Source organism: Serinus canaria, chromosome Z (genome assembly GCF_022539315.1).
Source record: "Serinus canaria isolate serCan28SL12 chromosome Z, serCan2020, whole genome shotgun sequence".
Classification (NCBI taxonomy): domain Eukaryota; kingdom Metazoa; phylum Chordata; class Aves; order Passeriformes; family Fringillidae; genus Serinus; species Serinus canaria.
In genome coordinates this window covers 44,843,739-44,868,187 of record NC_066343.1, presented here as the reverse complement: position 1 = coordinate 44,868,187, position 24,449 = coordinate 44,843,739, and the positions used below count along the sequence as shown (strand labels likewise).

At 36.1% G+C, this 24,449-nt stretch overlaps 1 protein-coding gene across 8 annotated transcripts in view; it reads right to left on the bottom strand.

The window, feature by feature from the left end:
- Positions 1-24,449, bottom strand: part of NFIB (nuclear factor I B) — a 171,062-nt gene that overhangs the window by 19,434 nt on the left and 127,179 nt on the right. For 3 of the 8 annotated variants that reach the window (XM_009093959.4, XM_018918367.3, XM_018918366.3), the window contains exons 7-10: positions 23,691-23,822; positions 21,115-21,299; positions 10,472-10,637; positions 6,839-6,921 (exon numbers count right to left, since the gene is read on the bottom strand). In XM_009093959.4, coding sequence (XP_009092207.1) covers positions 6,839-6,921; positions 10,472-10,637; positions 21,115-21,299; positions 23,691-23,822 — 566 coding nt within the window. The remainder of the gene's footprint in view (positions 1-6,838; positions 6,922-10,471; positions 10,638-21,114; positions 21,300-23,690; positions 23,823-24,449) is intronic. The other 5 variants (XM_009093960.4, XM_050987403.1, XM_009093961.4 and 2 more) reach the window with 3 other exon arrangements.

The window sequence follows — 24,449 nt, the reverse complement described above, 5'->3', positions numbered from 1 at the left end:
CCATACAGCCAAGCGCCATGAAGATTATAATGCAAAATGTGCATTTTATACCTAATCTGTAGGCACATACATGCACATTTATCTGAAGGTTCATGCTCCATGAGACTTAGTACTGTATTCACTGCACCAACTCGCCATGCTCGCAGCACTGACAACACCATGGAGAGGTGCAGGTTTGCATGACAGCCGGCTCTGTGACAAGCCCAGGGCTGTATTAGTTGTACTGAAATACACCTTCCCAATGTAAAAAACTGCTGCTTCACATTCCTCAGCAGGCTCACATAGCTGCCCCATTGTCTTTAAAAATTACCCTGCCTGGAATTTTAATTTTTTTTAAATCTCCCTCATATAAAACTCCCTCTCCCAACTCACTCCTATTGAAAGATCTCAGCATGTCTAAGATTTAGAAATATCATTTCCAAAGTCTGCATCTGCATCTTTGCATGTGCTGAGAGGCTTCTGGGTAAAAATACTGTAGAATTTAATAGGACTCTGTAAGTCTGGGCTCCTTTTGATGGCAGAAGTCTGTTCACAGCAGCAGTGGGAGGCTGCCCGGGGAGGATGTCCACATACCCCAGAAGGGAAGGCTTAGGTGCATAGACCTGACATGAATGCCAAGCTTTGGAAGGACATAAGGCACTTCACTACAGTATTTCAAGTGCTATATGTCATCTGGAGTAATACTGAAAGCTTACTGTCTAGTTATTCTCCTCAGAGTAACATAGGTACCTCTAAAATCATGCCACAGTGTTAGTTGGAGAGGAGAAGGCACAGTTATTCTTACCCTCTACAAGCCATCCTAAAAGTGTTTCTCTGCAGGATATGTATGAAGAGGAGAGGCAGTAAACTACTTGAGAAAACTTACATTCCTCAGCAGAGAGACAAAAGAAATGGTTCACAGGACATATCTAATAACTGCTGAAAACACTACTAATTTTCTCAAATGTATGATATAAATGAAAAATAAATGGCCTGACTTGGCATATAACATGGTGAAAAGTCTTCCCTAGAAGATTGTTGAACAGACTTGACCTTCAGTTCACAATTCTGTGGATTTTTAGTGAAACAAGCCACAGAAACCTCACTGCCATAACATCTTCTATCCTCAAAACATTACCAACGATTTTCTTATTTATCTCTCATTTAAGCACATGAGAAAGAGGATGAGTCTTTATTATGAAGAGGAAAAGGATGCCCAGCCTTGCAGGAGATGAGGAATTCTCACAGGTTGCCCAGGCATTTTCTTAGTCCTGGATCCTAGGCTCTGCCCTTACGCCTGTGATCCATCCCCACTGCTGCACTCATGAAGCAGCAGAGGCACAAAGCCCACAGCATGCATTTCTCCTGGGAGGCAGTGCAACTCCCTCATTCACCTGAGACATTTTACAGGAAGGGAAGACAAGCTTGGAAGTGGACACAGGCCTGGAGACAAGCAAAGAATGAGACCGAGTGGTTCTGTTCTGTAAAATGCCAGAAAATTGATTTTGTTTTGCACTTTGCAGAGCTGTGAGACATACTGATGTGAAGTTCTACCCAAGTGCTAGATTTTACTATAGCTGTCTTCACAGTTTAAACAGCACCTTGCAAGCACAACCATCCTGCAGTGTTTTAAGTATGCAAATCACACATACATTAAAAACCCACAGCCCAACAGCTCAATCTTTAATCATAGTATGAATGATTTGTAGTTTAGTATTTAAGCAGATTTTGTAGTCTTGTATCTAAAGAGTGGCTAAGACTAACATTCATTTCAAGTTTCTGTGACAGTTAGCGAAAGAAGAATTGTATTTTGGAAAATGTAATAGGAGACTGCTATAGCGTCTGTTAGATGAGAAAAGCCCATAAAACTTAACATTTACATATTGTCATTGTTCTGACTGAAACTTCCTTTAAATGTGTTTCCTCTCCAGCAAGCTTATGTGAAAGGTGACCTCTTAGCCATTGACATACCTCCCTGGCAATCATGTGACCCAGTTTTACGTCAAACTGTCAATTATGATAAGGGACACAATAAGAACAGGCTAAGTGTTGATAACCTGTTTCCTGACTTTACTGACAAGTTCTCTTTAGGAGTCCGCCTGTGTTCTTCTTTCAGCCTGCTGCTGAATGCAAAAGTAACATCCACTAAAAACATTTCGTAAACAAATGCTCTGCATTCAGTGGGCATTTGAGTTCATGATTTCCAGGATTAACAGTATGAAGAGAACTACATTTCGAACTGTGCAGCTCAGTAACTACAGGATGCATCTGGTTAGAAGAATTTCTACGGAAGAAACAGGGAAGGCATTTGTAGGAAATGAAAAGCTATCTACAGTTTTCTGATCATTTTGGAGACCTTATTACTATGTATATTGAAAAGGTCTCATTCATAATGGTAAAATCTGTGTGAAAATCATGAATGCAACATCCCATCATACCCCAAAAGTGCAAGCTTTAGTGAAAACCATGACACTGAGTTTATCAGTGCAAAAATTGGAGGAGTTCATTAACTCCTCAGCAATTGGGCCAGCATTAGTTAGCACAGTGAAAGTTTTAGAGATTATTGTTAACAACCTTAATAGCTATTCCATTTATTTATGTTTTCTAATTAAAAATAGAAGTATCCAGACAAGGGCAGAGGTACACTAAAATTAAATGTTTAAGAACAAAAACATTGCAGTTATTTCATTAATTCCAACAGAAACCTTTTTTTTTATTATTATATCATTCATCTGCACTTGCAATAAATACAAGTGTCCATCACCCATCCATCCATCTATCCATCCATCCATCCATCCATCCATCCATCCATCCATCCATCCATCCATCCATCCATCCACTCACCTTTTTAAACTATTTACACAGGCAAAGTATATGACTAGTATTTCTGGCAACTTTCTAGCATTATTGCCAGTAAAAACATAACCTGACTCTTAAGTGTTTGTCATTTCAATACCACAATAAATTCGTGAAGCTGGAGAACCGTGACAAAAGGAGGCTAAAGAAATGTCATCACATAACTGTGAGGATCCTGGTCATTAAAACTTTGTTACTGAGCTAAGGATCTGGCCATTAAAAATACTTAGCCAAAGGAATGCAGGCACAACTAGAATCTGGCAAGAATTGTGACCACTTATAGAAGGTAGAATTCGACTGACTTTCCTCAGTTTGTTGGTTTGTGGTTTTTTTCCTCTAGTCTAGGCTTAGAAATCACAAATCTTTAATAAATGCAAATTAATAGAGGGGAGGAGGATGAAGGTGCACCCATATAATTGCAAAGATTGTCCAACCTGTCTTTTATTTAATTTAGCTAGGATGTTTCTCAGCAAGAACAGTGAGCAGTAGATTTGGCTTCAGAAAATACTTCCACCAATGAAGTGGTGAAGCAACAACAGAAGCAACAATGAAGCAACAATAAAATTAAGAAAAATTCTATCATTCAGGTACTAGGTCTTATCATGTCCCTTTCCCTCTCCCATGGTGTTCTTCCTGCAGTTACATCATCAACATTTAACAATTCTAGAAGCTGATGCTGAATCAAAAAAAGAAAAAACAAGTGGTCATTAATATTTTCTAATAGACAGAGAAGGTCTGATAAAATTTTTTTTTACAATAAAATGCCAAGATATATATGATTCTCCAAATGCCACTGAAGCAAGATGTTATTTTCTGTAACTATGTCATAGCAGAGAAATAGCTGGCATTTCAAGGCAAGGAATGGGGACATCCACCAGCTAGTGTATCAGAAAGTGGACTGCATAGTTTAAATTCCCCATTAGAATCTAGTCTTTCTAACTATCAATGTTACAGGTTAAGTAATGCATATAACACCACAATTTCACAGTATCCCACTCAGTAAAAGCTAACAAATTCTCTCACTGGCCATATTATGAAGTGTCTTTCAAAGTTTTTTTCAGTGCTTCCCATCTAAATTTGAGTATTTTGGGTATTCTGTGCTGTACATTGTTTACTGGAATTCTAGGAAGCTATCAGTTTGTCAGGACTCTGTGCGAGTGTGTGTTGCAAAACACATGTGTAACTTTTTAAATTTATTATGGTTACTGTAACTTAAATGGGCTACATAATGGCTCTTTTTAACAGCAACAAAAACTACTCATGGGTACTTGCTAATATTTTTCATAACCAGAGAGAATAAATCTTCATAAAGACTCCTCCAATGAAGTAAAAAAGGTACTGGTGACAATATTTATTGTTGAGGGGTCACTGTGCATTACAGGGGAGAATGTTTAAAAGATCTCTCTGGAACTAAAACCAATGGCTTTCTAATTGAAAATTTCTCTCCACTAATACAAAATGATTAATTGCCTTATTTCACGTACCCCTTGGTTTTTCTTTTCATTCATCATGATTTGCTTAAAAGCAAATGCATTTAAAATCTGCCACAAGAAGAGTGGTCTATTTTATATTGCTGTAAAGTAATGAAAGGACATAGTAAATCAATCCCATTTCTGCCTTACAAGAGGATAACCTTTGCTCTGTTGAAGTTGTTTAGACAATCTCAATGCTCTGCCTTACTTTCTGGGTTATATGTGTGTGTGTGTGCGTGTGTGTGTGTTTATAGTCTGTCATCTCTGTATGTATGTCACCTTTAGAACTGAGTGAAGGCAACTAATTCATTAGAAACATACCTATACATATTTATATGTCCATATTGATCTATCTGAAAAACTTCAAGTAGCCTGTTATTTCGGATATTTTCAGCTGTGCATACTACTCCTTAATTTTCTAAGTATCTGTAGGCATTCATACACACAAACACACTCAGGCAATTGCATATGTTAGAAGAGAATAGTGAGTTAAGAGCCAAAACAATAAACACTGATATTTTTAAATATCATGGCTCATTGGTCACCAATTGATGCTCTTGGATTAATATAATGAGACAATGAAGCAATACACTTTAGAAAGGCGAACGTTGGTTTAACATTTTTAGCATTAAATAATTTTTCTTCTTCTGAAGTGTACGTGAGATTTAGCTTAGTTTCCCCTTCCCTTCAAGCCATTTGGCCATGTTTTACCATGAAAGGGAGTGTCAGACACAACACATGTCAATACCAAAGACCTTTGAGATCCCTCTCACTTTGATGTTCCAAGGACACTGCTGAAATTTTGGAATCTATTTTGATCTACACAAAGACAAGAATAAATAAAGATGAAAAACATCAGCAATATATATGTCAAGTTCAGCCGGGAGAAAATTAAATATGCTTCTACTACTTTCTGGCATGTGACGATAAATTTAGCAGTCTTTCAATGAGCTTGGAAGGTGGAGTAGGCCTAAACAGGAGCAGTCTGCAGAAAATAATGTGTCCAAAAATACAAAGGGGAAAAAACATATTGTGCATCCCTAAATTAACAGGATGTCAGAGACATTTCAAAGAACACTATACAAAACTTCACAAGAACTCCACAAATTACATTTGCTGTGCATAAAAAGAGAGGTGTTTTGTGTGCTTTAGAAAACAATAATCATATGTTGTGTATCTTGAAAAAAGAAACATTTCATAGTAATGACAACATATTTCATAATAAAAAATCTTTGAGAGGTTAAAAAATTCCAACAAAACAATATGCCAGAAAAGTTATTGAGAAATTAATGGCTGGAAAAGCCACTAATAGTCATTACATATTTTCATAATAAAAGTGTACAGATGTTTAAATTTAAGTCTTACTAGTTAAAAAAAAATAGTTGGCACCACATCAGCTATTTTGAATAAATTATCGTCTTTATGATTATCTCTGAACTCCGCATGTGGTGACCTTTAAAATGGGCATACTGCCTCCTTGCCCTGTGAGTGGGTATGGATAAGGAGTTTCAGCTGAAGCATGGGTCAGCTATATCTCAACAATGTAGAACAGGTAGGTTTTACTGAAAAATGAAACAGAAATGCGTATAAGCTGCTGACAGGAGCACAAGTCTGAAGAAAAAACACATTACAACAAATACCAAGGCCTATTTAACACTCTCTTCCTTATTGTCACATTCAGCTTTTCTCCTTGTAACATTTTACATGCTGTGAACTTCAAAGTCCTATACTGTTAAGATCTAAGAGGAAAACAAACACACATCATAAAGTACATTAAAATTCTAAAGGGTCTGAATTTATTTTTGAAATGTACCATTTCTTTATGTGCATGGCCTTGCTACTGACTGCAGCTAATTTATTTGTATGTCGTCATTAATCTCAGCTCTATATTTTCACAGTTTGGGTAAACACTTCATTTGCATTAAATTTACGGCATTAATGAGATGTGAAATTTAAAATGCTACTTGAAATATAAATTATGTAAGAAACTAGAATAAAAATGTGTTTTTGTCACATTTGAAATCAGCAGACCAATTTAAACCTATTACACTAGAAATGATGATGTGCTGCCTTGACAATTTGGTTTTACAAATGATCTAAAAGTAAAATGAAGAAATGTGTTAAACATTGGAGGAAAAGGAAGTAAAACTTGAAAATAATAAACTGTATTTTTTCATTTGAAAGTTTTGCTGATATTTATAAACTGATTTTGAAATTAGAATTTGTTTCTTAAAATCTTCATTCTACGTCCTAAAATCCTATTCAAGATTAAAGTATGAACTCTAAAAAATAAAATATTGAAAGAAACACATAAGGAATTCCTCAAGATGGGACCGATCTAAGAAAGAAAGAATAGGCTAAACTGATATTTCTGAAAGCATTCAGTCTGTTTTGAATAAACATCATCTTCATGTGACAAATCCTGAAAACCTCAAGATTTCAGTCTAATCCAAGATAGCAGTGGCAGCATGTAGGAAGGTAATACCACAAAATCTTCTCTACATCATTACACCTATGTGAAACTTGCCCACCTGTTGCTGGTGTAGGAAGGATGGGTCTCTTGGGCTTAGTCCCACATATCGATTGGCTTGGGATGTGCCTGAGGCTGTGTAGGCTGATTAAGGAAGAACAAAACATATTGATAAAAATACCAACCTATCATATCTATTACCTTGTGAAGGTACAGTACAAATATGAGAGATCTGAGAGTTATGATTTTGCAATATATAGGAAGTGTCTTTAGCATTTCTTTAGGAGAAAGCAAAAGAAATATTGGACCAAATTTGGAAAGGCACGTGTAAATTCCTATAAACTTCAATGGAAGCTGCATGTGTAAATCATAACGATGTCTCTTGACAATAGTAATTCCTTTGATTATTTTTTAAATTATTTCATAATTTATTTATTTGAACTAATCACACTTGTAATTTCCATTATACCAATATAAAGCAGCTGTGAAATCACTGAAATTACAATGCTGAGAGAAAATATTTATGATCACATTATTTTTATTTCTGTAAAGGCCCTGTTTTTACCAAGAAAGTACCAAACAACTGTAAAAGAAGAATATAAATTAGAATAAAAAGTTTGGTTTCCTTATGTGGCATGAAATGAATCTTTGCAGTAATGGGATATAATCTGATTAATATTTTCCTAAGAAAGGAGCTAATTCTTACTGTGCAATAAAACAGAAAATATTCAACTCCACCATACATTAGAAAACAATATTTTCTGCAGGGAGAGACTAAAATAATTCTCTCTCTACCTGCTCCAGAAGATTGAACAAATCCATTTCTCAGGAGAAAGAGAATGACAAGTGATGCCAGGATTAGCTGCAGAGAATGGACCCTTCACCCATAGGACAAATGCCTCTCTGGTCTCTCCTACTAGTTCCTAAAAGTTCTCATGTGGCACTTATCAAATTAGTTAGGAGGTCTTACTCAGCTTTCCAGTGTGGAGATGTCCACACTGCAATCTGTAGCATCACAGCCTGGAAACTTGCTGGAAAACTAACAAAGACTTAGTAGCAAAACTAGTAAAACTGGACAGACACACACAGGCATGCCAGTGAGAAGCTAGATGAGTGTACTTACTAAACTGGCCTGCTAATATTAAGTTCACATGGAAAAAAACCCAAGAAAATGCATTCATTAAAAAAAAAAATAAAATTCTATGTACAATAAATAGGCTTTACTGAAAAACTATAATAAGAATTAACCGATCATTAGAAGGAAATTATGATGGAGACCAAAGGGTTCCACAAATATTAGTAAAGCCTGATGTTCTTCCTAATTAACAAAAATTCTGCTATAGCACTTCAGAATGAAAAGGAGTGCTAATCATTTGTCAATTTATTTTTATCACACTGAATATTAATGATCTTTTTTTGTCCAAGTTATATAAATGTATAACTATATTTATTTTGGACCAAGCAATCAGTCAGTTACTGCAAATAAAAGTAAAACTATGCTATAGAATATGTTAAGTGTTGATTTTCCCATTAACTTAACATCAATAACCTGTGTGGTGGACCTATTATGACTTATAATACAGTTCGACTGATAATACAGTTTATATGTGTTCATACATAAATTATATATCAAAGGAACATGATCCCTCATTTTATTGCTATTTTGTTCATCAACAAGCTATATTTCTGCATTATTTTTATGCTCTTACAGTTACCAACCCAGAGTCAAAAGCCTGTATCAAGGAGATAGACTACTGCAGTTTTCCAAAAATCATAATGCACCTGAGCAGATGAGGAGTATGCCTATCTTGTAGGCAGCACGGCCACATTGAAATCAAATTTGCACATAGGGATTTTTCCTATTGTTATATATGTGCTGTAGTGCCAAGAATTTACTTAGAAACTAATATGGAAGCATGGAGGAAGCCTTATTTTAGGTATCTAAGCCAAGGAGCTCTAAAGGTTCAGCAGGAATCAGCTACTCAGGCTCCTATGACTTGCACAAGAAACAGGGTGATGATTTAATTGGAAAATTTGATCCAAATATTTCCCTTGGTAGCAGGAAAATGTGCAGATTAGGTATGCTTTCCTATAATGATGATTAAGGTACTACAACCAGAAAACATCCCAAAACAGTTCTGGCATTTACTATGGTTTTTTTGCCATTTTTATCAGAAACCCTGACCTCACCTAAGAGAGATTTGTAGGCCAAGCACAATCATGTCAAAGTAGAATGAAACCACAAACACTTGGAACTGTACAAGAACTTAGTTTTCTCAATTTTCTGTTCTGGTGCAAATGTTTAGAGTGACAGCTTCTACTTTGCTGCTAAAACTAACTTTTCTTGGAAGGTCCAAATACTGTAACTCAAATCTACAGATAGACTCTTAATAAAACTATCATACTTAAGACCTCTTAGCAAACTAATATACTGAAAGGGCAAATAAAATGCTTCCACATATATATATATCACTATAAATGGTTTTTTTTAATACCTGAGCAGTAGTTTCTCTAAAAGTTACTACCACCCTTTTATAAAAAATGCTTAAAACATTTTTAAAATGTTACTTTTAAAAAGTAGTTACTACTACCCTTTTATAAAAAATGCTTTAAAAGTTTTCTTCTTTACATCTTATGCCTTTGAGTCTCATCTCTTCCTCAGATTCTAATGATAAGTTTTAAAGGAGCAGACCACCTGAAAGGATACTGCTTATAGTCTCCACTAATGGCAGACCAATAGTTAGGGAGTGTATTTGAATTTCAAATATTAAATAGGTCTAGAACAAGTAATTTCATTGTTACAAATCCTAAAGAGACTAATATTTTTAAAGACTGTTAAGATTTTTTTTCAAGAATCTGGAAGTGTCTCCTAAAAATCTTCACCATTCCTGAATGCTGGTAACACTGGCCATCTCAAATCCAAATAAAAGTTCAAGGACAACAGAAATTCAGAATGAAGTTAAAAAGCAACATTCTGCACCACTTATCATGAATACTCTGAAGAGAAGAAATTAGTCTAGATATTTACCCTTATTTCTAGAACTGCAATTCCATTGAAGATAATAGGACAAATAAGATGATCCTCTATGTAGTAAAGGGATTAAAACATTTTAGTTAGAGTTTGTTACTTTCTATTTTAAAAACAACAAGCACAAACAGTGGATCTACCATCCCTTGTATATATGACAAGGAAGGAAAATTTTCTTTTGCCACAATAGTTGTTTTTGCTAAAAATGACACAACCTATATTAACATGCAATTATCATAGCTCAGATTCAGTATGTGTTGTAATAAGGTTTGATTTCTGTAGGAAAGTTCATTGAGGAGCAAATTATCCAGTCCCTGTTTGGAATTCCAGCTGCGGGTCATTGTAAAACCTTGCTGTCTGGGTGTGCTTCTCAATGTCTTAACAATGTCCACCTCAGATGAAAAAACACATTTTCTTTTCCTTGAATAGTGGTCAAATATGCAGGCTTTTCCCTTTCATTTTGTTTGCCATGTCACAAACTTTGGTTCATGTAACATGACCCATCAGTTGAAATTTTGGGAGGAAAAGCTTTGCAGTTTGCTCTCCATGTAAAATGATGAGCACCCACTTGGTCAAATAGTAGGAAAAGGCGCCTTTTTCTGGCCTCAATTTGGAATCATATCAAATCTTTGATGGACATTTTTTGTTTCCTAAAGAAATACTTACTGGTTGCTGTAGGTGAAGATGCCTCACCTTCAGTGGATGTAGTGATGGGTTTAGTATCTGTCATGGTCAGGGTCACAGGTCGCACCGCACTGTGATGGGGAGAGGGTGCCAAAACTGGAGTAAAATGGCCAGGCACTTTCCCTACTACTTGACCACTGCTGTTAGGCTACAAAACAAAACCAAAAGAATGCCTTGTGAAACATACACATTGTGTTTAAGGAACCTGCCTATCTTAGGGTTTTCCAGAATTGCCCATCATCATAGCACCTGTGTTTTGGAATGCGCTGCTCTAAATAGGCTATGTATTTCCACTTGATATTTTCACCGGACAGGTCCCTTTTCAGGGGAAAAAGGACCATGTACTACTACTACAATAGTAGTACATGCTTAGGTAGCAGTACTTTTTGGTAAGCATTCTTCCTACCTGTGTGCACATGTATCAGATTGTTTCAAAATATTTTTGCTGCTCATGCAGTGTCTTTGAACCAAAATCCCATGACAGCAGGAGTAAACTGACAGAGCACAGGCCCTAATGTATGAAGTATTAAGAGCAAACAACTGATGTAAAACCTCTGTTTTCACATGCTGTACCACTTTGGCTTGGAGGATAACCAAGACTTGACCACAGCTGTCCACAGAGGTTACTCACACTGGAAGGCTAACTGATGATTCACAATTTGGGAATAGGGTAGAGGGTTTGGATACGATGCACTATAATGTACACATTATAACATCTGGCAAAAAGCCACCTACTAAAAACACAGAAGTGTTTAATAATGGGAACTTTCCAAGTCAAGAGCATAATAAGTAATAACACTTCTTTCATAGATACAAGAGGCTGTCTGAATGTGACCTGATGCCAGGTACAGGTCACCACGGTAATATGGTACTTTCTACATGTAGGCACACCTGAATGTGGCAATGTTGACTGGTAAATATATGTTTATCCAGTGTTTAAACGTATCCTAGGCATTCTGCATGAATGCAAATACTCCAAGGGTAAATAACTTGCAATAAACACACATTGTAAATATTTTTTTACAACAGCAGCTGATAACTTCTGTCTTAAAATGATTGTGTGCCCTATGAGTCACAAGTATTTTAAAAGAGTCATACAAACATGAAATATTTGGAATCTTTTAATCAGAAGCATCTTGTCAAATTATGATTACCTAAAGACATGGACTGATAAAGGACACAATTCAACTGATTCAAGGAAAGGTTAAAGGAGGTAAACATGACTATGGTAATGAAATAATAACTGGACTGACACAATTACCACAAGTATGTGAGAAGTATTAACACACCGAAGAGGAAGGAATTATTGGGAAAATACAGGAAATACATACTTGGGGTAATGGAATGAAATTGAGAAGGAGGAAATTTAAAATTAATACCACAAAAAACTTCCTGGCAGTACGATTCACTAAACTTTGCAAATGCACCCAAGGGAGAGTCTTGTTTAGGACATCTAAAACTAAATTAGCAGAAAGCACTAGAAAATGCAAGTGCAAACGATAACAAATATTGTATCCATAGGAACACAGATCAGTTAGCTGACTATCCCCCTTCTCAAAAAACACAAGCCAATATGAAAAATTACAGTAAAAAACCACACTAATTATGAGTGGCAAAGTACCCCTCCTAATGAGAAGTCACTCTCTAGACACAACTCTCATCAGGAATATGTGCTCACTAAATTGGGCTGGATTTTCACTATGTTTTTAGGGAGTCTGCTGCAGAGGCAGACTGCAGGCTCTTCTCCTGTCCTGGCAGCACAGCTGTCCACACAGCCTGCTGGAGGGAATACCATCTCTCATTGCATCTGGTAGCTTCCAAGTGGAGTTGCTGACCTGCAACCACAAGGCTACCATAGAAGCCTTAGCTTTTGGGGTGGGCTAACATCACAAAAGTAGCTGAGAATCTCTTACCAAAATGATCAACTTTTATTAAAACTAAGAAAGAATATTCTGTGAAGTGTATGGATTTAAACAGACAGTATAATCAGCTTACAAAAGCAGCTGTCTCCAAAGACAGACAAGAATAAATTAGAATAAATTAAAATAAATTAGAAGATCATGGAAGACCATGATGATTTACAGAAATGTATCACCCTATACTACACTGTAGTGATCCCAGCCAGGGACCCAGTGGCTCACATGGACCCCAGCTTTGCCCTTATCCATATGGCCCAAATGACCAAACCCACTCCTTGTTCAGACAAATATTAAGAAAAAGATTATACTTATACCCCATTTTCTTCTAAACCAAATTCTTTCCTGTGTGATACATAATGGCAGTGCAGTACCTCACCCCACTCCATCCAAACAGAGGGTGAAATCCCATGCTTGTAGGCAGCCACAGAGGATTTACCAGTGATTTCAGTAGATGCAGTTTGTGATTCCCCACATCAAGTGCCTCAATTTCTTTCTTTTTTTTAATTCCCCGAATTTCCTCCTAAGAGGAAGTTCTATATCTGTCTCACATGTAAAAGTGAGTGAAGATGCAATACAAAGACACTGAGGTCTTCTATTCATAGAAAAGCAACCTCTGAGGTAAAAAACAATGAAAACTTGGTGCTTTATTAAGTTTAATTCTTATAGTCCCAAGACTTCACAATCTGCATATTAGATTTCAAATGCAATTGCAATCCAGTTGTAGGTAAGCACATACCTGGTGTGAAGTTTACAAATACAATTCTTCTCCAACAGTCGAGCTGTCTTTGAGATGTATACCAAGGTCCTCCTTTTGACAAAGGTTTTCATAGGAAATGTTACACTTGAAATTTGCTTTAAACTTCAGTGTTTTTCAAAAGTATGCTACTTTTTTCAAAAGTATGCTACTTTTGAAAACAGTTTATGAACGGTACTCTCATACTCTTACAAATACCATTCAAACCATATCTTTCATAAAAAGCCTTCAAAAAACATCCATTTATGTTTTCTTGCATGCAGTGAACAGGAGTGGAGCAATTTACCAAACTAATATTTAAGTTACCATAACTAGTTTGCAGCTTAAGATTGTAAAAGTACTCCTAAAAAACAGATAATGTAATTGTCTCAGAGTTATTGCTTAGACTTGTCTTCAGATTCATGCAGATAGTGCTGCATCAGTTTATACTCAATTCACACTTCCATGGTTATCTTTGGAAACACAAAATTAAAAGCTTTTGAAATAAAAGTCTGCATTATGGATGGTGCAACTGATAGCAGTACAAGTTCATGAACATCAGCTCTATCAAGTGTCTCAAGTCCACTGACCTGCTTTAAGTTTTCAGTCCAAAAAGGGAAACCCTTTTGTCAGAAACAGCCTCTTCATAATCTTGTTGAAAACTGACAGCTAGAAAGAACTTCTGTGACCTATTCTCCGTCTGTCCTTTACAGTTATATCAAACAATATTTTACCATGGAAACTGCATATCTATTTGGACACTATCCACTTGAATTAAAAGTGCAAATACTTACAGTATTTCATTTAACACAAATTAATTTTTTCCTTAAACAAAACATGTTACAAGTTCAATATTTTAGTTTCAGTTTTCCTGAAGAGATTCTTACAGACAAATGTATTGTAGGTGAAGAATCAGCTGTTACCATCAAATAGGGCATCAATATGTCTATGTGATGGATTCACAGAGGCCATGCCTGAGGCATAAACCTCAAGCAAATTCCATAGAGGCACCTGTGCTAGATAAACAAGCTGTGCATTGGAAAATTTGTGAGGAAAGAAGTAAATATAATGAAGGTCTGGGAAATTTAGCTCTTATTTATGCAGGCATACATTTTTCTACTGTTGTATTGAATGCTAATTTGATTTTCAGATCCATTGCAATTTTGATCTTTTTTAATTCCACCATCTTGGTTTGCCACAGTTTAATCCATTTATGTGCCCAAAGCCAAAGGCAAGTTGTATTTGCTGTCACAGCTGTAACATAACTCAGAATGACAGGCTGTTGTTATCTGATGGTATGCACTGTGCACATTTTTTTTTAATTCTCAGATCTGAAGTCTGAACAAAAACCTGTGACCAGTATGCATACAGACTTTCTTAAAGTCAGGATTCACTGTATCTCTTTTCCCTGATGAGATTTTTGAACATATTTATAATCAGTATTTAATCAAACTCCTGACTTTTGTTCACATACATGCCCAAATATCAGCATATTTAACCTTAGTTACTCAGTTACAATTCAGGACAGTGTTTTGTCATATAGTCTACTACTTTCAGTGTTACAAAAAATATTTCTGATGCTATAATGAAATAGAAAACTACTAACATCTACAGATGAGCTAACCAAACACAACAGAAATTTGAAACATCTATTAAAAAATTCACATGAACTATTTATTGCTCAAATTATCAAATATATTTGTTGCTCACATATGGACTTTAAAAAAAAAATTGTAATTATACTTCTCAATTATAAATAAAATAAATCCAGTTTTCCTTGAAATCTTAAGTACAAATCACCTTCCAACAAATTAACAAAGGCCAGAAATTATATTAATCTGTGCATTTCCTAGGCATAGCTCCATATGATACTCTGCTAGGTGTTTCAGAAAGAAGTTTCAAAGCTTAAAAAAACATTATATTAGTCCATCTAACGACTACACTTGGAGAATAATATATTTGCTTCTCAAAACACAGGTTTTTAATAGAAATTCTGTGTTTCACAGTGTTATCATATTACAGCTAGGTGATAAACCACTGAATGCAGTTTAGTCTAACTGGATACCATGCATTTGGAAATACCATTTCACCCATTTTCTCTCAAGAATTCCAGTTGTTCGTAAAGGCAAAGTTCCAATATTATGGTGAAAAATATTACTGTAAAACCCCATGGCAGGGTAGTTTTGAGAAAGCTGATTGAATTAATTTTGTTGACAAAGGTATAGGAGATACAGTTTTGGATATTTTGGTCTTTTGCTCCCATACCAAATATCTTACATTACAAGTTGTTTACTCTGAACATGGAGATCATAGCTGATAAGTTCTGGTTTTGAGCCCAGGTCATTGTGCTGTATAGTGCACATCGAGAGTGATGAATATTTTAGAAAATTTACAACTGAAAGAAAACAGAAATATCTTCCATTTTTCTAATTTCCCTCTCTCCTTTTTTGTCTAGGGCACCCTAGAGGTCTACCACCTCTAAAAATCGAATGGCCATGTTACTCTCCCATCAGACATAGTTGAATGGTATAGCAGTCAGTTTCCAAAATGTGTGAAACACACATCCTTAATTTATCACCCACCTGACTAATAGTGATGCTTTTGAGACTCTGCTAAACATCAGGAAATGGCATTACTAGAGCACCACCAGTATGACTGTAGAAAATACCGTAGGGCAGTTTGAACCTGGTGGGTTCCATAAAGCATTTGCTTCTCACAAATCAAGGCTGAACACATTTTCTTTCTGCTATTGAACACTAAGGTAGCAATAGAGACACACTTTGTCTTAGTGCCCATTACTACTTTTCAGAGGAATGAATCTCCCCAGCTTCCCTATTAAGAATCTGAGTAACTCATTGTGACAGCACATCTTACACAGACTTCTGAAATACCACACCAAAGCTTTATGTGGTAAGACATGCAGCTACCTGCATGAAAAATTAGCTTTAGAGAAATACACGCTGCTGCCAGTTCTTGGCTGACAACATCCCTTCTGTGCTTTCTATAAGAAATCGAGGTGCCAACTTTGATCTAGAAAGGCCCAAGTCACATTCACTTGATGAACTGATGTATGAATTTTCATCTTGATGTTGAATCTGAGAGCAACTGCAGAGTTTCAGCCATCCATGTTCAGATATGGATCTCATAACACAGTCTAGAGTCCTATATCCTGAATCACAATTTTACCTGTGATAAACTTTACCTGGATAAGTTTGTGTGACAGAAGCATGGGAAAGGAATTCTCTTTGTAGATAAATGTTCAAAAGATATCTTTATATTACATTGTATTTCAGGCACTCTGGAGACTTATACTCATGGATTATATACAAAATAATCATTTACATTTGCAAGTAAATTTTAAAACAGCTTGTCAGTAGATAGTGTTAAGCTAGGACTCAATCTTTGCCTTCCAATCACAATTAAAGACTGCACTTTGCCTTACTTATTCATCAATAATTTCTTAAAAATTACAAGGAAAGACTGGCTCAAGAAGCTGAAAAATATTAAACATCGACAAATAAAAAAGGTCCTAGTTATACCAAAGAAACTACATGCAGACAATTTTGTATGTTTTGGCTTATTCTGCTAGTACTCTCCCAAGAATCAGCAGGAAACACCTTGACCAGTCTGAAGAGAGCCTCACAAGATCCCCTCATCAACACCAAATGGCTGTAATTATTGTATAGAAGAATGTAAGACAAAGCATCTGCCTGGAATCCCTGAAGAAAATTCCTTTCATCCAACAAAAGGTTCAATATCCCAATCAATTATAGGAGGAAAATAAGTGGCCTCATCAGCTTCCAGAAATCACTATTCTCAAGCACTTCAGATATTTCTGTCTTCAGACAAAGATAAAACCAATGAAAAGATAAAGCTGCAAACTAGCCCACTCTGCAATAAAGTATGTTTTACCAGACACAGGAATGTTAGGCAAATACGCAGTCATATATACTGGAAATATGCAGCAGTTCACTCAGCCTGTAGTCCATAACACACGGAAGCCATTTCTCGTAAGAAGAAAACAGTCCAATACTTAACTCCCATCAAGTTCTGCTAGTTTTACCATATCATGAAAACTGCATATTTCATCATAAATATCACAACATTTGAGCTAAGGTTACAGAAAAATTGTGCCCTTCATAATAACATACTCAAAAAGCTTGGAAGATTGTTTGCTTCTGTTTGTTTGGTTCAGTCAGAAAAAAAAGAGAATTCTTACTGATACCAGGATGTTCATCAGCAGGATTCACCTCAACTGTTTACTGCATTTTCTTCATCACACTTGTCAATCCTCTTTCTGTGAATCACCACACCTTCATCAGGAACTTATTCCCTTTAACTCAACTGTGCATAATGTTTGGAGGTTTTGGTTTTGATTTCAGCCACACAAGTGATGTTGTGCTTGACTATTTGTTCAGGCTCATTGGAAATCTTATTTTGATACTTTATATGATTCATACACTCCTGAGTAATAATGAATTTCATGTGTGTGCAGATTTGTGCATGTGTGTGTCACTGTACTTGTGTACACAGACACAGAGGAGGTAATATTTTCTAAGATTAAAAGATTCACCCATCTGGAATCATTCAAAAAGGAAATACATGCTGGAAATTTGTGGTAGCTTTGAAAACCTCAACACACTCTTCGTGGATAAACACCGTAGGAGGATTAGACACATATCCACCCACTAGTCTTTGATGAAACTTGCATTGAATAATCAGTATCAGTCAGGGACACCTGTACCCCATCATAATACAGATCCGTCCTCACACATACAATTTCAACCAGTAACATGAGTGTCTCTCTAAGATAAGCACTGAAATAAATATACTAAAAAGGGCTTAGCAGAAATTCTCAATCAGTGAAAAGTACAACCGTTCTCAGAACCCTGGGAACTTACCAGACTACTAGCTTGAGACAAGTCCAGTTCTATATCTAACAAGATCTATTTCTGTTCAGTACATTTGTTTGTTTATTCTCCATATTGAGCAGGGGATGAAAAGCAGATATTCATGAAACCAGCAGCAACAGCTCCCTTTTGTTTAGGATCATCCATTGTTGAACCATTTTTCACTGCAGCCAAAGGGCCTGTTTGAACTTCCTGACTGTTCATCACACATAATTTGGACTATTTAACATTATGTCAAGAAAATTGCTCAGTGCTTCCCATAATGGGAACCTATGAGATCTCTATATCCTTGAACTAATTTTACTTAAAGTATTCCATTGAATAGCATGACTGTCTCCCTATAATCAGTGCAGCATAATGTAATTAATCTCAAAATTGCTGTGGGGAGTACAAGGCATCTCAGTTGCTTGTCGTAACAATCTAAATTAGCGTATTACTGAAAGATGTTCAGGAGGAACAGTTCATTTTAGGTAAATGCTGTCAGGGTATCCATCCTTACTATTTCTACAGCTAAATTAAAACTATCATCATAGTTCTCCTTTTGAAATCCAAATGAGTATGTTTTGAGGCGGGAAAGTATAATTAACTTGATGTGGTATACCTACAGATGCATTTTTGAATTTTATAATAATTAAATTTGTTTGAATAAAAATTCATGTTTTATTTGGAAAAGAAAAACTGGTTTGGCTCAAAGCATCCTATTGTATCAGAACAATTCCCTTTTGTCACTGAAACTTCACAGTCAGTTGCTTCTTCTTTTCCTAAGCAAAAAATTAATCCTGCTGTTTTACTTTTTATACAGCCGAACTTTAACTATTTTATTTAGCAATATTTTGACTGAGCATGCAACTGCTCCAACTTACAGCAAATCTAAGAGATGAACTTCAAAAAATTGAATTTTTAAAATATTCCACTAAAAATCACTAAAAATAGTGATTAATGATAATTAATTATGGTGAATATATGATGCAGAGGCCTGAAATTGCATATTTTGTGTCATTTACCCTATCTCCTCTTGACAGGAACTAAACCAAATCTCAAATGAAATGAAAAAATTACCTTAATAAAGGGGTTATGAAAAGTGATGAAAGTAGTAAACTTGGGCAAGTTAAATCTGTTATTCCCCATAGAATATACAAAAATATGAAGTCTTCTCAGTTTGCTACTACTCTGTAAAAAAGCAGCAGACTAAAATTTAATCTTCTAAGGTCAAAAGATTATTTTTTTAAAGCAGAGATAAGGGAAAAAGGGTTGGGCAAAAAGTTGAAAGCATAACTCCTGCTCAATGAATATACTCTACAATGTTAAAATCATAAGACAGCACATTTTTCAACTGAAAGAGTCAGATACTTCATGTAGATGTAGTTTTTTCAGTAATGATCTGAAGTAGGACATGGAACAATCCAGAGAGATTATCACCTAATCTGCTCTTTTAACATATATAAGAAATCAAAATGTAAGTAAAACAAGCACTGAATAATTAAAGAAATGCATAACAGTAAGGGCCTGATTTAATTTGCATAATTTTTCCCTTAATAGTGCCTAATTAAGACATCAGTTTTTAAAAAAAAATCCAACAGAACTCTGAGATTTTCCGCACTGAATTAAAGCTAAGGACTTTTAATGGGTGTCTTAATTAGACTTTGTTATTCATGGAAATTTTACACAAATTAAAATCAGGTCCTGCTTGCAACATTCCCAGCTGAGTCTCAGAAAAAATGCTATACAGGATTGAAAGAATTTTAATCCATGTGCAGATAGCAATTTGTATTCTGAAGTCAACGTACTCCACGTTCAGTTTTTTGTTTAAATTGCAGTAATACTGTAATAAGCAAAACCCACATAGTCAGGATTTCTTTCTTCAAAGTAAATTTTGATTTTATAGGCCCACCCTTTTTTCCCTTTTTTTTCTTCTTTGGTTAATTAAATATATAGGAAGTCATGCAGCTGGACCAGGAAATTAGCCCATGGGGACAGTAGCCACCATGAACTTCTGCACAGTCCAAAGGGTACATATCTGTTATTCAACTGAGAAAGTTTGACTCAAGCTCAAGTTCCAGTGCTGCTGTAACCAAAATGAATACTGCAGGGCCTATCATTGTTGGTGAAAAAAACCATCGTAAGCCCAAAACAAAATACTGTCTTAGTCACATCTGCATCCCCGCTTAGGTTCCTCCCAAAGGAACCTAACTCTTAGGAGAAGGAAAACCTGTCTCTTCAGTTTACATACCCAAGGCTCTTCCAAATAACATGCTAAAGCACAAGCAAAAGGGCCCCACAAGAGCCTTTCAGGAAAGGCATCAAAAATACAGCAGTCTGAGCAGCAAAGATTACATTACACTGACAATGGACATACTCCAGGTATTGACAGACCAAGTCTCAACTAGAGTTTATCCTGCAGAGCAAATCACAGGGTAACGCTGCGTGCTGATGCTATCATGGAAAGCAGTTTTGCACACAGACCTTCACAAATTACTTCACTAACGAAAAACAATAATAAACAATAACAATAATTTCCAATATCAGACACAACTTTGAACCCGTGCAGTTGCCAGGAATGCATCTGCTACACCATGTTCTCCACAAAAGGAAGAAAAAATATTTTGTATGTCTGTGTTTTTGCTCACTGTGCAAAGAAATACCAGTGTCTATGGAACAGGGCAAGTACTAACTTGCAAGAGTTTACTTTCATTGCCAGGCTATAAACATACCCGTATGTCCATGCGCGTAATTGGACATGTGTATGTATCAGCACATTCCTTACAGTGGGAGCTTTGCCTCTGGTGGCCCAGCCTACAGGAGAGGTGCAGGACCAGGACCTGCCCTGTTGTTGCTGCCAGGGCTTTCAGTAGAGTATTTTTCTTACACTTGACAGAGGAAAAGCAAGTAAATATGATTAACCTGCACCCTTTATTCAGTGATGAAGAGGATAAGATGTATCACTTATAGAGCAGCTCCAGATTTCTCTAACACCAGAACTGGCAAGGCACCCGTCTAGGTGCCTTAGAAGACACACATTCCTCACAGGACTTGTTTTGGAGGATTCACATAATTTTACAGTACCTGGCTGGTCTGCGGGCTGGACGGGTCGTAAGAAGGTACATAGTTCTTCAGAGTATCCTGAGGATTCAGGTGGGGGGGATATCTGATCGTTGGATGAGAGAAGTAGCTAGATGGGGCAGGAGGGAGAATAGCTTGTGCTGGAAATGGCAATGGTGAAGGTGGAGGTGGAGTTCTAGTTGAGATGACTGGAGAAGATAAAATAAAATTAAAATTACTTCGCATATTGTTTCTTCTGAAATTCTTCACCTCTGTGTTACAGCAAATAAAAAAAAAAGTCAGTTATAAATCAGTGCTTAATGGCATTTTTACAGAAAAACTTAGAGGTACTGCCCTCACATTACCCCAGGAAATGTAAAGTTCAACTGTTTCAAATTCAAAGGTAGTGCATCTTGGTTTGGTGTTGTGGGTTATGCCATCATAGTTTTTTCTTTTTTTTTTTTTTAACAGGAGTCATTCTCCAGCATAAAAGATATTCCAATTACATAATTTTTCCATCTGGAGCCCAAAAAAATCAAATTAAACACGAACTAAACCCCCCACTTTTATTTACAGCACTCCAACACTGAGGAAAATCACCAAGCCCCAAGAAACGAGGATTCCTCACTGCATTGCAATCAATCTGTCTCATTTGGGGACAGGGCAATATCTACTCATTAATATTGCCACAAATATTTGCTGACCTTTATGAAAATGTTAATGAACATTCAACTTCAGTCCCTGAGAAACCAATCCGCCCAGTAAAATTATCTTTGACTAATAAAAAATCATCTACCCTACCCATTTTTATTCTTTTATTTCCAGTCCCTACAAACACACAATTTTCTACCTAAAGACTGTGTGCAGAGTTTAAACTAACAATGTTTTCACAGTGCAAGGAAGGCACAGCTTGTCCCTCTGGGGCCCAGTTGTCAGTCTGGAAGTGCAGAGCTTTCTTCTATCACACTGCCCAGGAGCACACTTTCCACCCTTACTACACACCTAGAGAGCACACACTTTGTGTAGTAAAACAAGAGGTGCTTAGTTCAATGGAAATGGAGAAGAGACAGGAAGTTTCCATTTTCATTAGTGAAAAAATACAAAATTTGGTCTGTAAAGCGAGGTAATTTATACACTGTTCAGTGGTGCTCTACTGTATCAGCACAAGCACATCATCACTGCTCTTCTGAACACATGGGTGGTTCACATCTCTGGGTTTCTTCAGCTTAATTTTCAAAGGACTTCCTATGTGTTTGGGCATTGCTCATTGGTATAATACAACAGGCTACAAGGATTTAAATTATTTACTTGCTGGGGTTTTCCAGCAAGTAAATAATTCACCCACAAGAAAGGTTATGATTGTCACTCAAGTATGTATTTTATAAAGCTGTACACTAAATTAAATATAAAGATATACTCATAAGTGGTTTTGGGTTTTGGTTTTTTTAGTGGGTTGGGGTTTTTTGGGTTTTTTGGTTTTGGTTTGCTTTTTTTTTTTAACAGGTTCATTTTACTGACAGCCCCACCAAGTTCACTTCAAACAAAATAATAATTACTGCTCTGGCATGTCAGAGTCATACAAAACAAACATGAATGAAGAGAAATCTGTCCCTCCATTTCACCCATTCCTCTATACACTTGAGTATCTGCTGGTAGTGGAAACCTCAGAGTGACCAGAATGAGTCCAGGAGCATCTTGTAATAAAAAACGAGGGGATGCTAAGGGAAAAATAGTCCTTATATGTGAGTTTAAAGGGAGCCATTTGAAATCATGGAGGAAAAGAAAACAGATATTTCTCAAAGCAAAACTGCATGTGAAGAAAAGAACCAAAGTTTTCAAATCTGTTTTGCTCTAGTCACTCAGCTCTGCTCAAGAAATTAAGACTTTTATATGTAGTTTATGTCAAGGAGACATGATGAGATGGTAAAGGGACACTTCTGGGGACTGTGTTTTCATCTGAAAACCAGGGTCAGCCCCACCTATAAAATTAAACAGGCCATGAGGCTGGAATTATCCTGTCATTACTGATAAACCCTCAAGACAACATGCATTCTGTCACATTTCACATATCTAATCCTTACTTCAAGAGAATTTTCACTATGGATTTACTAATGATTTCAGAAAACAGGTGTTGGAAAATAGTTTTTAGACTCAGCATTCAAAAGAAGCACTGGTACTTATTTCATTGTGTCACATAGTGAACATGGTTGTGACTTCTCTTGTGTATTAAATCCTGCCTATTCTGGTATTTAAATACAATATAGTCATAGCAACAATAATAAAAAAGGGATTTAGGTGAGGGGATGAAATATAGAGAGGATTTTTCCTCTGTCAGTTTCTTTATGCATTGTACAGTTGATTTTATTCACTGGTTAATCCTAAACCCTTTTTAGTGACTTCCAGCAATCAGATTACCTGAACAGCTAAATGAACACTCTTTGCAAAGATATTCCAAACTTTTCCATTTATATTTTCACCAGTATTATAAATTGGATTAAGTCTCTAAGAAAGTCTATAAAAATGCATCACAATCTGATTATAGGAAAGGAGAACAGAGCAAATGAACAGGGAGGTTTTATTTCCTCCTCCATAACCCTCACCACTGTGTGCAACTCCTGGGATTCCTGGGTGGTGATGCTGGGGAAAAGTGCTCAGTCTTGATGAAGAATCCTGGGGAGAAGTAGGACTAAACAAGGGCTTTTCAGGTTTCTTCATTGTAGGAGAAGACATATCTACAATAAAAAAAAATGTAACAGTAACATTAGCATAGAAGCCTGCCTCAGGACACATCATTTTATAGACTGAAAATATTTCTTTCTGTTGCTCTTGCACAAATATCATATGATGATGCAAATCCCTTATGGTGAATAAACTAATTTTAAATTACTTCTTTCAAATTTGAGAATTAAAAATAATGTCCTAACAGGTCCTTGTCCTGCAAAACAGAAACTACATTTCTTTCATACCAGGCAAGTCAAACTGTGAAAAAATTCATGTCTTTAGAACTTCCCTAGACACCCTTCAGCTCCCCAGAACATACCGAAATCATCTGTTCCTTCAACAGCCACTTAATTTTTATTGCATTTCTTAATGCAACACCTACACTCAGGTGTGTAGGGTAATTGCCATACACATGCCAGTTTATGGTATTTATTATTTTATTACTTCAAAACTTATCCCTTACTCTTCCCCAAACCATAGTGAAACAATACAACCTCCCTAAGAACAAGGGATACTTTAACTATTCTCATATTTTCCATGTCTCAAGAATGGTCTTGTCGCTTGTTCCTTTGAGTTTACCTATCAATAAAAACATTTCTTTAGAGCTCACTATGAGAAGATAACAGACTGGTAGGGAC